Source organism: Calypte anna, chromosome 8 (genome assembly GCF_003957555.1).
Source record: "Calypte anna isolate BGI_N300 chromosome 8, bCalAnn1_v1.p, whole genome shotgun sequence".
NCBI lineage: Eukaryota > Metazoa > Chordata > Aves > Apodiformes > Trochilidae > Calypte > Calypte anna.
The window spans coordinates 1,423,209-1,437,543 of record NC_044254.1 but is presented as its reverse complement, the minus strand read 5'-3'; the positions used below and the strand labels follow the sequence as shown (position 1 = coordinate 1,437,543).

The window sequence follows — 14,335 nt, the reverse complement described above, 5'->3', positions numbered from 1 at the left end:
CACTGAACTTTCAGTTTTCCCATTTTTCTGAAGATACAACACGCCAGCTGAGTGGAGACTGCACCTGCCTTTGATGCACCCTGGTGACAGAAGAGCCAAACAGCTCAAGACACATCAACTGCTACAAAGGTAGAAATGGCTTTTGCTGGAAGAGCCTCAACCCCAACTGTTCTCTTTCCTTAAAGAAAAAAAAAAAAAACAAACAAAAAAACCCAATCCCTTTTGTTGCACCAAAATCATCTCCTGGCATTTCTGACCAGCACACATGTTGTTACAATTATGACTGGACTGCTTGGCTCCAGCACAGGGGGAATGTAAAACCAGCACGCTGGCACCCATCAAAACAGTTGTGAACTTCCAAAGTGGAACTGACACCACAGTAGTGGTTTGTGTCACACGTCAGAGAAAGGCTTCATAACTCAGATCAAACAATTTAACTCCTCAGCTCCCTGTCTAGAGAGACAACAACCAAATGCTAGGCTGCCTATTGTTATATTCCACGGGGCTGTTTCATGTGGGCTCCAGCCAGTTCAGTGTGATTTGCAAGCTCAGAAGTTACAGGAAGGAAAAGGGAACTGCAGTGAGGGATTCCTGAGGGAACAGCAACTGATGAGTCCAGGATGAGCACCTGCCCTGCCAGGCAGACACAGCACCAGCAGTATCAGGATGGCAAAGAATAGTTTTTCAGCTCTTGAGTAAATCTTATTCCCTGCTAGGAAACTGATATTCTTAAAGCAGTTGTCAAAAAGATCTTTGGACTTAAGACTTTTCTGCCATTTTCTGTTTGAGGACTTCACACACAACAATCTTGTCCCTAATGACAAGGTGCAACCAGCAGGACCATTTAAAAAGCATTTCAGCCTCCTTGAGAACTACAAGGAATATGGAAAATGGTGTGCATGTGCTCCTGTAAGTACCATGTCACATCAAATCCTCTGTCAGATGCTCTTCTGTGTGTCCCCTGATGAGCTGAGTACAACTGTAATGAGGAGCAGACCTATCCCCTAAGACTCAGATTCTCCTGAGGAGCAACTGGGGACAGCTGCAGAGGATGGAAACAAGAATGGCACAATTAAATTAGTAATGCACTTACTGGTATCCAGTTTTGAAAACCATAATTGGGCTGCTACAAGCTGTTCTGCCACTGCAGAACAATACAGCCTCACAATGCAATCAAATCTTTGGCTTTTAGGCCAGCAAAGAGACAGAGAATGCAGTGGATCAGCAACAACAGAGCAATGCTTCACATGCACCTCAAATGTTACTTGAGAGTTTTCTATCTGCAGTCAGCCTGGATTATGCAATGTGTGGCTTCTCTAAGAAAAAGGTTTCTCCTTCTTTCTCCTGTGTCCTGGAGGCACCAGTACAGGTTTTCCACTTCTGCCTTGGGCCATGGCTGGTTGAAAAGACTCCTGCCAAACTCTATCCTGCCTTGGGCTTTGGAAGTTTTCTGAATTTGATTTTGGAGCAGCCTTTCCTGAGGTTTTACTCTCACACAGTGGGAAGTTGCCAAGGGACATATCTGATATTGTCATTTATCATCTCCTGTGGAAGAAGTCTTGGATACAAGTATCCCTATCAGGTATCACAACTGCAAGTAAACACACTGTGTAGAAGATGCACTGATTTATTAATGGAATAAAAACGAAATGTAGTGCCATGCTTTTCCACTATCAAAGCCACAGAGACAATCAGTGTCCCATTTATATCCCTGATGGCATCATTCAGTAACTCATTCATGAGCTCTGACATGGACAGGTCAGCTCTTGCAGAATCCACTTCCACAGGGCAGCAGTCTTCCTCTGTTACAAGGTGGGGAGCTATGAACACCAAACCCATGGTGTGCAGCTGCAGCATCCTTTGTTTTAATTCCTGAGACTTTTCTCCACCTGGAATAGCTTTTTAAAGCCTTTCAACAGAGCAAACCAGCTGAACTTCTTGTGGGGTACGAACCCACTCTTCAGGCAAGACAATGCATTAAATATTCTATATAAATGGGCTCACTTCCAGCATACAGTGGGGATTATTCATTACAAGATCCCCTGATAATTTTTGTAACTTTGAGGCAACTATGACAGAGAAAAACGTTTGCAAAGGAACAGCTTTAATTGGCACAGTCTCTTTGGTGTGTCTCTACTTCCACATCACACATTCTGCATTGCTTTTAAGCTGTAACCCATCTTTTTTGTTAAATCAAAGCTGCTGTGAGTTCACAGATAATAATGTTACCAATACACAGCCTGGTGTGACATAGCATGATCTGAAAGGAACAGGCACAGTGAGAAAAAGGAAACATTACACTGGTTTAGCAAATTGCTGCAATATGCAGATTTCCTCTAAATCACATACAAGTAAGAGTATCAGCTATGAAGATAATTAAAGAAAGCACTTGGGTTTCACAAGATTAAAAATCATTGAAAACCAGTCCCTTATGGATATGAAAGAAGATAAATGTCCTCTGGCAGTTTTCAGGGGACAGAATGCATTCAGAAAGGGAAGAAGTTGCAGTATTTCCTCCTGTAGATACGTCTGCCTTGCACAGGTATCTGTGGTATCAAAATGCTGAAAGCCTTTGGAAAAACTCTACTGTTTGCTTCCAACTCTTCCTTCCTCTTCCAGGAAGGTGCAAAGCCCCATGAAGTGATGGGCATTGGAACATGAACTTCAACCAGAATGATGAAGACAGATGGTGAACCCCAAACCAGAGTCTTGTGAATAAAAGAGCTTCTAAAATGTCAAAAAAATATTAAAGGAAAAGAGAAATGTAGTGTCTGTTACTGGCATGGCAGAAGCCCAGATGTAACACAGAGCACCAAGCCCAGGAGAACACTGTAGTCATCTCTCAGAAGCTGGGGAGGTTCCTGAAGTCACATTTCCTGCTGGACTTTGGCTGTCCATACTGGAGAGAGGTTTGGCACTGGAGTTTTCAGACTGGACCAACTGTTCAGAGCCAGCAGGGGAAGGGGCAGCAGGGTCAGCATGTTCACTCTCCCGTGCCCTAACCCCAGGAGTGGGGTTCTCCTTAGTTGTCCCAGCCTGGGCCTGGCTGCCTTCTCTCCCTGCTTCTGCCTCCTGCTGCTGCAGCAGCCTCTCCACCTCGATCTCAAGTTCCAGGTTTTCCTCATCTGCCTCCACTTCCAGCTGCTGCATCAACTCCTCCAGCTTCCTGGCCTTGCGGAGCTCGTTCTGCTGGATGATGGTGCAGAGGTGCTCTGTGAGCTGCTCCTTCAGCTCTGTCTTGTGCTGCAGGTCCAGCTTGGCTGCCACGTACTCCGACTCGGCCTTCTCGTAGCGCTTCCTGCAAAACCATCAGCACCTCTGGGGGGTTAGAGCCCAGAGCTGGCTGACACCCAGACAGACACTCCAAGCAGCCCTGGAACTCAGGGTGCTCTGCAATCCAGCACTACCTCATAGTGGCTGCATTAGTAAAAGGGAAGAAAAGAAGTGTGAATCTATTAACTCTTGTCCTCTTGCCACACTGGCCCCCACTGCTGCTGAATTCCAAGAGTTAATTTGCTTGTCTGGAATCTACAGATGGAATACAGCTGGGGGTTGGGCTCTTCTCCCAGGCAATGAGGGACAGGAGGAGAGGACATGGCCTGGAGCTGCCCCAGGGGAGGTTTAGGTTGGATCTCAGGGGATCAGGCACTGGGATGGAGTGCCCAGGGAAGTGCTGGAGTCTCCATCCCTGGGGGAGTTTAAGGAGAGGTTGGATGTGGCACTGAGTGCCATGGGCTGGGTGATGTGGTGGGGTTAGGTCAGGGGCTGGAGCTGATGATCTCAGGGGTCTTTTCCAGCCCCAACGATTCTGCAAATCCCAACCAAGCATTTTGACTGCCTGTTTTAAAAGATGCATCACTGGCAGCAGAAAGTATCCATCAGAAACAGAAGTGCTTCCACGTTTCTGATTAACACCTACCCAGTGAACTGAAACTCTGCAAAACAGCTTCCTGGGTTTCTAATCCAAGTATCCACCCAATGGCCACAGATGCTACAGTGGTGCTGTGCACAATTACATTCAGATCTGCTCTGGAAGTGTTTGAGGTTCAGCCACCCGTATCTATACATTCAGAAAATCAGGAGCTGCACAGAGGATGACATCAACAGTGATCACAACTGTGTGGCAGCAGATGTAGAATTTTATCATCAGCATCCCCCAACACAGGCCTCCTGCCAATCTGCACCTCCTGCCATGAAAAATGGACTGAAAAGGAAAGATTTCCAAGTATTTGTTGAGGTTAACCCAGCTGGGATATCTAACACATTGGTGCTGCATCTTCCTCTATGTTCAGTGAATCTATATATTAATTATGATTTAATTAATAGAGAGATAGATGTGATCTAGGGGAGCATGCAATGCAACAGCTTCTGCAGAGTAACTACAGTGTGTCCAGAGCATCCACAAAGCTGGGGTTAGCAAGGTGAATAAAGAATCCTGCTGTTTCATAAAACCAGACTCAAGTATCTGACTCAAAGAAAGCAAGAGAAAGATCCAGAGAGATCCTCTGCTCAGGGAAAGAGGAGGAAATAAAATACAGGTATGTCCCCTTCCAACATGATCATAAAACTCTGTCCCAGCTGTAAAGGCTATGCCTGCAGTGGGCAGAAGATGCCCACTTATGTTTTGCTCACAATAAAGACTTCTCTGCACCAGGGATCTGAAATGGACAAAAGTAATGCTGTGCTAGAAACTCAGGCACAGGTAAACCTTTGGGCTGAATTCACACATTCTTTATATTTACTAAAATTCCATTCCACACCAATGTCAAATGCCCTTAGCAATGTGTGTGCTTGGGACTACTGAAGACAATCACTTTCTTGACCCACTGAAATTATTTGTGTTTTAGCCCTAAAATACCAGGAAAGAACAAAAAAAAAAAAAGCTTGAAAAGACACTGCCTAAAAGTCAATCAGCTTTGGCTCATAATACATTGAAACTACCAACCCTGGAAGCATGTAACTCACATTTCCAAATCCCTCCCTCACAACAAGACTTACTATGCTCCTGAAAATCCTGAAAATCCAAGTATTTTGTACTATTTATCCCCTCCAATCTCTGAAAATCTTTTGTTATCTTCATTAAAATATGCTTTCCAAAACATTAGAGCTCTTTAGCCATTTAGCACTTCAAACAGAGATATTACAGAATTGTGGGAAGGGAAACTTCCAGGTGCACTTCATGGTTTTAGAAACCAGATCAAAACTAAGATACATGGAAATATTCTTCCTCTTGAGGATACAAAACTTAGAATTCCCATGCCCTTGGCTACTGAACCTGCAGTTGATCCTAGCTACTTTGAATGATAATTATGAAAAAAAATCCTTTTATTTCTTAGCTACAGCTGCTGTTTTTTTCAAGACTAATTACCCACCCTGTTTATTGGCCTGTGGTCAATGTACAGCAGAATTCATAAGGAGAAATACACATTTAACACATTGAATTGGGAGCTAAAAAAACCACAGCTGAACATTTCCATTCTATTAAAGGGCTACATAAACACACTGATGTTTATCTACTGATGTTGTGGTTTACCCACAGACTAATAGGGTGTTCCGATTAATTTCTTGCATTTAAGGAACTCATCAGAACCAAGAGTGATTAAAGGCACATTGAGAAGGGTGAAAGCTTGCTTTTTCCATCAATTTTTGGTCCCAGTTCCAAAAGCACTTCAGCAGTATTCTACGTTTTAAGCTTAATTGCTTCCATTGGTTCCAACAGGACCAGAGCTGTCAGCAACAAGCAAGTTTCCCTGAAAAGGACTTTCATTTTAGGACTTAAGAAAAAAAACCCCAACAACTCTTTCCCTGTGAGATGAAATAAAACAACCTTGAAACAATAAAGCAGGGCTCAGGGACAACTGCACAGTTAGAGCAGTAAGTATGTCCCATGACAGCCCAAAGCTGCAAAGCTTTGGGAAAAAGGGAAAAAATTAAAGATTCTAAGGGAAAAAATTAAGGAAATCAAACGCACGCTGTTCCTTCAAAGATGTGAAAGCCCCCCCAGGCTGTGACCACCTTCACTAGCCATGATTACAGTGACAGGAGGCCATTAGGGTGACAGGAAACAGCACTTTCCCCCTGTTCCCTGCCTGCTGCTTACCTGGCACAGGAATAGTCCAGGCTGGCCTGATCGATGCGGTTCCGCAGGATGCCGATGTCAGCAGATACCATGGCATCCAGAGCTTGCAGTTCCTTCTGAATCCTCTTCAGTTTCACTGTTTCAGCTTGAGTTCTTTTGGATCTGCAAAAGGAAGATGCCTGGGTGGGTTTTTTTCTTTTTTTAAAATTGTTTTTCAAGCCTTTCTCCTTGACAGAATGGGCCCCGTTTCGTCTGCAGAGCAACCACAAGAGCTGTTAAGAAGGTTTTTCCTTTATGGTTTAAGATTTTTCATCCTTTTTTTTTTTTTTTTTTTTTTAATATCCACAGGGATCTGAAATGCCTGCCATTAACAGAGTATGGCCAAATTAGGTAATGACTCTAATCAAAGTGACTAAAACGGATTGTGTTTCTTCACTGTGGAAACACACAAGAAGCTGCTGTACCTAAGTAGTGCTCAGTGTAAGGAAACAGGAAATGGCTTGGGGAGGGGGTGAGAGGGGGAAGGGTATTTAGCCCTGTAAATATCCCCTTTCAAAGCAGCCCAGTTAGCAGGGGCCAAAAAGTCACCTAACCTAAGCTTGATTTCCATCTTGTAAAATTATTCCCAAAAGGCTGAGCCAAACCCCAATGAAGTCAATGGAAAATTTTACATGAAACACAAAGGATTTCACTCAGGCTTTATGTAACCTTCTTCAACCCAGCTTATTCATTCCTAAACTGTGAAAACGAGGAGTTGCTAAGGGTGGCAACATCTGAAGGATTTCATTCCCAAGCAAGCTCAGTAACTTTTGAAAACCTTTTACACCCAGGACATTTTGCTGTCCCTCATCACCACCAGCAAAACCATGCTTTTCAGGCACTGCTTTCCACCCCAAAACTGCCACAAGAAAGCAAGAGTTGATCTGTGGGAAGGGACACCACCTCTCATCCCATCAGCTGATGCAGGTGGAGAGAACCAGACATCCTGTAGCATTGCTTAGAGCCTGCAAAAGGCTTTTAGATGTCAGATTGGCTGGGTTGGAATCAGAATCACAGCTACCACCTGCCAAGGCCTCCTCTCTTTCCTCATGCCCTGCTTCCAGAAAGATGGATCCACCCTGGTGGTCACACCCATGTTTGCTGCCCTTCAGTGACTCTGACCAAGTGTACTGGTGTTTTATTTCTGCCTGGCAAAGGAAAACAAAGTCTTCAGAACCTCAAAGAGAATCTTCTGCATGGCTCCGTTCACCTGTGCTCTGACAGGCAGAACATCATGCAGGTCTCCAAGCCTGAAAGCTCCACAGCTCAGACCTTGATCCAGCTCTATCAGCTGCTCCAAAATCCTTCCCCATAAACCTTGCCCTTCCTCAAGTCTTAAACTATCCCAATGGACAACACTGGGAAGTTTGGTCACCTGAAGAGCACGAGCTAACAACAGTGAGAACACAGATTTTTATGATTTCTAATCAGCCAGTGATAAAACAGCACCTTCTTAACCCTGAAGTTGATTGTCTTCTCTTTCCAACACTTTTCACATACTTGTAAGAAAGAGTGGAAGGCCTGAACAGAAACAGCTATAAATTTCCTTTCATAGGTTGGGTAGGAAGCAAAAAAACTTTCCTCAAATCCCAAAAAATCAGGAACAGAGCAGGGATGAGCACCTCAACATCCAAATATGCCCTCAGTAACGGGCACAAGGGCTTCAGATAACTGTCAAATTGTGTAATAACTTCTGCATCTGTGCACATTGCTACAGCTCTGCAAGTGTGAAAAGCCTCTTGTGAGGCTCTTGTGAGTCACAGCCTCTTGCCCAGCACTTGTCATCAAAGGGAAAGGCAGATCACGGCTGCTCACTGGTGCAGCAGTACAGACAGAGCCCAGGAAGGGAGAGGAAGAAAAAGTGAGACTTAAAAAGAAGCTCTGCAGCTGGCTGCAGGTGACAATCCCTTCCTCAGCCCCTGCTGCAGCACAGCCCCTTACCTCTCAGCAATAGCTCTGGCCAGCAGTGCCTTCTTGCGTTTGTTCTTCTCTTCTATCAGCCGCTGCTCTTGCTGGAGGATTTCCCACCGTGACTTTTCCTGCCTGCTCATTGACAATAAGAACAAAATTAATAGAAAGTTCATTTTTCTCCCTGTTCCCCAAGTGTCGTAAGTCTTTGCCGTGATATTTTCTGGAGTGAACCCCATAAAAGTGTCAAAAGAACAATAAAACAGGTTTTGGTTCTGAGGGAAGAATCATCATCTGCAAGAAGTCGTTCAGAGCAATAAAACATTTCCAGATGAGATCTGCTGATCAGAACAAAAACCTTCATGAGCAAGCAAGCTGCTGGTTAATTCAGCTTGGCTGGAAGAAAGTGCATCCTGCACTTTTTCAGAAATGGGTGGAATTTTTCATTTAAAGGATGCATTTCCCAACCAGGCAGAAGCAGTTTCAGGTTTCCTCCTGGCTGCTAGAAGTTGCTATCTATTCACTCTGCCAACACAGCTTCTTTCTTGGGAAGGTTTTTTCCACAAAACAGATCCTTTCACAGGTCTGCTTTACACTACAGTCCCCAATTAATTAAACTGATACAAATGGCAAAAGTTAAAATGAAAACGAGGGATGAGGAAGAACAGGAATTCACTTTTGCCACCAGGGAAAGAGTTTTATGGGTTTCATTTCCTGGGCCTCATCTACGAAGAGATACAAAGAGCTCCAGAGGATGGAAGGCAAGGTCTCAGGTGAGAAGAGACCTGTTGGGCAGGATGTTACAGAAATCACAGCACATCTGCCTCTCCAAAAGGGCTTTTTATTGAGGCTGCTGGTTTGTCTGTGCTGCACAATGGTGAGATTAAGTCTTCAGCAATCATTAAGACAGCCCCTACATCTTGGGTGCTTTGTAATGTACAGTCCCACTTCCACAAGAAGTTATTGGAAGACCACACAGTGAGTACGTGCATGGATTTGCATGGATTTTTGGGCCACTGAAGAATATGGTGGTCCTGAATCAGGTTTAACCCAAGCAGAAATGGAAAACAAAGGTTTCACGCAGAGGAAGCAAACACAACCTCTCAAACTTTCTTTTAGATACAGGAAAGGGAACAAGGAAAGAATGAGTCAATACAGAATTCAAAGCCATCCCCTGATTTTACCGACTTACTAACAATGCCACTTTCTTTTTCTCCACACTGGAGTTTGTCTTTGCAGGGTGGGTCTGTGCACTGCCACTGCCATTGCAAGCTGCTGGTGTCCCTTCCTTCTGCTGCTCTCCTTTCTCACTTTGCTTTTGATCTCCTGCTGGAGGAGGATGAGGTGATGGCACAGGCTGCTGAGGATGACCAGGCTTGTGTTTTGGTGCAGAAAGCAGCTGCTCAGGAGGAACAGAGGCTGCTCCACCCTGCAGCTTCTGACACTGCTGCTGGAAGGCTCTTTCTCTTTGCGTTGGTTTCCGACTCTTACTCGCGGTGTGCGGGCGACGCTGCTGCTCCGAGGGTTCATATAAATCTATAGTGGGTGAGAGGAGAAAACAGGGATTAAAATCAAAGCTTCATTAGCTTTTCCAGGCAAGAAAACAAAATGGAGCAAAAGCAACCTAAGGCAAAGGCACGCCAGGGTGTCAAGGGAAGGCAACCTGGGAAACCTCAGGATGGAGGTTTCCTTTCCAGGGGAAGGAAACCTCAGGAACCTGGGAATGTTTTGTTAGCCTGAGGATCTGGAGCTCTCTTGCTTCTGAGTATGGAGAGGGAGGACTAAGGGGGCTGGATTGCATGGCTAAAAGAACTTTAGCTAGGGGGTGAGGAAGTTCTTGGTGGAACCACAGAGAGATGGATTTAGGGCTAAATCCTGGTCTGTTTGATGGGCAAACTGAGGGTTTATGAAGTGAAAAACAGAGGAAGAAGATGACAGACATGCAACAAGGAGGCTGGGAACATGTCTGGGGTAGTGGACAGAGAGATGTGGAGGAGGACAAGGGGCTGGAGAGTTTGGAAATGTGACAGGAGAGGTTGTGGGTGGAGAGAGATGGAGGGGCTGGAGGGGAAACTGAGGGGAGCTCTGAACGATGGAGCCAGGCTGGGAGGAGCCAAGGGTTTGGCTGGGGGAAAGGAGGGGATCCATGCGGGAACAGACTGGGTGAGCTGAGCTGGGGATGCAGGAAGCCGAGGGGGAGCGGTGGGAGATGACTGTGAGGGCTACGGGCTGGGGAGCCATGGCGGGGGGCAAGGCTGAGGAAAAGGGCGGCACAGAGGGGTGTGCTGAGGGGCTGGAGGTGGCGAAAGAGGGGCTGAGGGAATGGAAGTGAGACTGAGGGGATGGAAGTGGCGACTGAGGGGATGGAGGTGGCGAAAGAGGGGCTGAGGGAATGGAAGTGGCGACTGAGGGGCTGAGGGGATGGAGGTGCCTAAAGAGGGGCTGAGGAATCAGAGGTAGCGACAGCGAGGTTGAGGGGATGGAAATGGCGTCAGAGGGGCTGAGGTGATGGAGGTGGCGGCTGAGGCGCTGAGGGACGGTGATGCTGAGGGGAGGGACGGACAGAGGTGCAGCCGGGGGGGATTAATGCGGTGCTGAGGGCCCGGAGCCTCCTTCGCTCCGTTCCCAGCCCCCCCCCCCCCCGTTAACCTCCATCCGTCCCGATCCCCGTCCCCCGGCAGAGCCCGGTGTCGGTCCCTACCTGGGCGCTGGCTCCGCAGGCGCTGCAGCTCCTCCTGCGAGAAGCCGGCCCAGGCCTCCTCGGCCATGGCGCTTCCTCCTTCCGCTGACGGGGCGAGGCAGGGCCCGCGCCTGCCCCTGCGCACGGCGGGGCGGGGAGGGGAAGGAGCGGGGCTGAGGGGAGGAGCGGGAGGGGATGCGGCGGGAGGAGCGGGGGAAGTGCGGGAGGGATGCCGGGGAAGTGCGGGTGCTGTTCTCGGTAGCCTCGGAGCAGCCCCGGGGTCCCCAGGACGGCCACGTCCGCGGGGTTCCTGAGCGCATCCCGGGAGCTGCGGTGCCAGGAAGGGCTCGGGGAGTCCCGGTTAATGAGGCAGAAGAGGAGGAGCCGAGCCCGAATCAAACAGGGTTCGGGGGGCACCGTTACGGTAAAACTCGGTGGTGGGAGGAACCCACTAATGACCCATGAGCCTTGTTATTAAGTTTTATCTGACGGGGGTTCTGGTCGCAGCTCCAGAAGCCGGGACTGAGAGCCAGGAGTGGAATTGTACTGAGAGGTTCATAGGGATAAACCCCATTGCAATCACAAGTGGACTTCCCAGAACTAACTGTAAGATTTATCCGGTTTCCCGGAAATATTTCCATTCGTAGTTGGGGGGTGTCTTCAGTGGTCTTATGGGAAGTCCTGGGATGTCCTTCCATCAGTCCCTTCTCCATCAGTCCCTTCTCCATCAGTCCCTTCTCCATCAGTCCCTTCTCCATCACTCCCTTCTCCAACACACACTTCATGTCCAGCTGCTCTCAGCCCATTTCCATGCAGAAGGCCCTCAGCTCCCTGCTCTCTGTTTCCCTGCAGGAGGCCTGGGCACAGCTCAGAGGAGCCCAACTCCACATCCCAGTGTTTAATGTCAGGAAAGAGCCTTCAGGAGTTCCAGGAGCAGGGCTGGGCTGCTGGGACCTCCATCTGCAGGGTGCTGCCCGACACTGCTCTGCTTACTCCTTTATCCCAGCAGAGTTTTACTCCAATACATTTCTACAATAAAGTACCCCAGTACATTACATTTATAAAGAATATTTTATAGCCATCAGCACCACCACGCCCCCCCTGGTTATTTATAATCTGTAATTAGGGAGTTGGAAGAGCAGGTAAGACACCTCCTCCAGTGCATCTAAAGCCTCCTTTGCAGGGTGCACAGAGCACAGTTTTGGGACCTGTAACGAGTTACGGTGACACCACTGCAAGGGAATCACCAAGGAATGGTTATTTTGCCCATACCCATGTTTCTGAGGGTCTGCTTTGACTCTCAGACACAAGAATGCACGTGTGTGTTCCCTCCTTTGGTATAAAACACAAAGATCCTCCAAGGTACAGCAATGTTCTTGCAGGTGCCAGGAAAACACGTGGCTTCTTCCATCTGGGCTTTTCCAGCCACAAGTTTTCCTACCCCTCCACAATTCTTGTGGCTGCTCTAAGTTTATCAGGGGTCTTGCAGGGAAGCTGACCTCCCACCAGGAGAAAGCTGGCTGGAACATATGGGCATGAGCCCTGGGCTTAGCAGAAGCCATCCAGGGGACCAGGAGCTTAAATAATACATCACAGGCAGTAAAACAGGGATGTTTTCAGTGCCTAACTGCATCCCCTCCCATTTCCAGTCTGTAAGGGATTAGTCAAGCTCTGAAGTGCTGCTGTCTCCCAGAGCCAACTCATAACTTGATGACCATGTATGACTTTGCAATTTATCACAGCAGCACTTTTAACAGCTCCTGCGTGACTAATGTGTCCCATAAACACAGCCCTGCTCAGAGGAGAGGCAGCTGGTTGGGGTTGTTCAGTCTGGAGAAGAAGAAGCTCCAAAGGAGACCTCATTTTGGCCTTCCAGTGTCTGAAGAAGGCTACAAGAAAGCTGGGGAGGGACTCTTTAGGATCTCAGGTAGAGGCAGGACTAGGGGGAATGGATTCAAACTAGAGGTAGGTAGGTTCAGATGAGACAATGGGAAAAGGTTCTTCCCCCTGAGAGTGGTGAGACACTGGCACAGGTTGCCAGAGAGGTGGTTGAAGCCCCATCCATCCCTGGAAGTGTTCAATCCAGGTTGGATGGGGCTTGGAGCAACCTGGGCTGTGGGGTTGGAACTGGATGAGCTTTAAGGTCCCTTCCAACCCTGCCAATTCTATGATTCTCTCTATGGTATTACAGCTTTCCCTGGCAAAGCTGACCAAAACCAGAGGAAATCTAATAAGAACCATAATCCAACCTTGACTCAGACCTTGCTCTGAAACTCCAGGGAGTCCAAACAGCAGAACCAGGGGTCAGCTTGCATTTCAGAATGAATCAGCATTGGCCACATTAAGGTGCAGACTCCTAATGCCCTTTTTAGGTGCCTGTATTAGGAATCTAAATCTGTCCTGGTGTCTAAATCACTGTAATGGGTTGTACCAAACCTACAGATACCAACTGAGTGTGCTCCATGCAGTACAAACACCAGATCTTTCTTGAACTTTCTTCTCTTCCAAGTTCTAATGCTACAAACAAAAACGAAGCACCACCTTCACTACAGATATTCCAGGCTCCAATGTGTTTTATAGGAAAATCTTCTGTGTTAACTGCAATGCTATGGGCAAAGCAGCAAATCCACTTTATCAGTTTCCACCAGCCCAAGGTTTAATTGCCAGCCTTTGGAATGATTTCTCCAGGAACAATTATAATGCAGCAAAGTCATTTCACGGGGCATTTACCAAGAGCAGGTTCAGAAAAATCCATGTTCTCTGGCTGATGAGAGTTCTGTGAGCACAGCATGGCACTGAACATTTCTCATGTAGGAATAAAGTATTTTTCCAAGCAAATGTTGCTCCAACACAGGCTGGACAAAGCCAGATGAAAAGAAAACAGAAAACTTCTTTCCCATCCTGTCTTTGGAAGAGAGCTGATAGCAGACCTGGAGATCTCTGTCACTGCTGCATCTGTTTTCTGCTGGTCCCATTGGCCTGGAGTCTCCTGGCTCTAGCAGCTGTGAGCACCAACAGGTCACAAAAAACATCTTTTCTTGTGCAGTTCCCAAATCAATGTGGAAATGTCCTCACTGACTGGCAAATTGGGCTCTCCAGGTCAGACCTCAGGGTCAGACCTCAGATGACATTTCAACCCAGGACAGATGCAATTTGTACCAGGACATAACTTCAATTTGCAGCAGTTTAGATCAGACTGAACACTTTTTGGGGGGTTTTAGGAGCCAAAGAAGTCTTTCCAACAAGGGGCTCCCTGACACAGATGTGTATTTCTCACTTGCTTGTGCTCATCCCTCTCCACACTGATGCAGGAGCACACTAAGAAACACATTCCCAGTAAAAGCCCTGACACGAGGCAGGGAAGGGCAGTGCCCTTTCTGCTTGTGTTCCACACCCTGTCACGAGCTCCTCAGGACTCTGGCACATAATTCAGGAGGCCTGGGGAAAACCCATCCTGAAAGAGACAGAGCCAAAAATTCCTCAAGCTGTTTTATTTCCCTTTCTAATGAAAAAAAAAAAAAAAGCCCAATGAAACTATCAATCTGTGTCCATGTAAATACCATCCCACCTTCTATCAGCACATAACACAGGCTGGCTTAGGAAGTGTCACTGTGTCCAGCTGAGCCATG

The 14,335-nt window shown here is 47.2% G+C and overlaps 1 protein-coding gene across 1 annotated transcript; it reads right to left on the bottom strand.

The window, feature by feature from the left end:
* Positions 1-1,613: 1,613 nt before the first annotated feature.
* Positions 1,614-10,874, bottom strand: GORAB (golgin, RAB6 interacting). Its single transcript, XM_030455694.1, has 5 exons — positions 10,728-10,874; positions 9,223-9,562; positions 8,060-8,161; positions 6,101-6,241; positions 1,614-3,298 (listed from the first exon to the last, which is right to left on the bottom strand). The coding sequence occupies exons 1-5, from the start codon at positions 10,792-10,794 to the stop codon at positions 2,836-2,838; spliced, it is 1,113 nt and encodes a 370-aa protein (XP_030311554.1). The 5' UTR covers positions 10,795-10,874; the 3' UTR covers positions 1,614-2,835.
* Between the last annotated feature and the right edge of the window lie 3,461 nt (positions 10,875-14,335).

What these genes read in the sequence shown, in the direction of transcription:
- GORAB (XM_030455694.1), bottom strand. Translation starts at nt 10,794, where the DNA reads ATGGCCGAGGAGGCCTGGGCCGGCTTCTCGCAGGAGGAGCTGCAGCGC. An exon ending in CCTGCGGAGCCAGCGCCCAG is followed by an intron (nt 9,563 to 10,727) that starts GTAGGGACCGAC and finishes CACCCACTATAG; the next exon opens with ATTTATATGAACCCTCGGAG. An exon ending in GAGAAAAAGAAAGTGGCATT is followed by an intron (nt 8,162 to 9,222) that starts GTTAGTAAGTCG and finishes GTCAATGAGCAG; the next exon opens with GCAGGAAAAGTCACGGTGGG.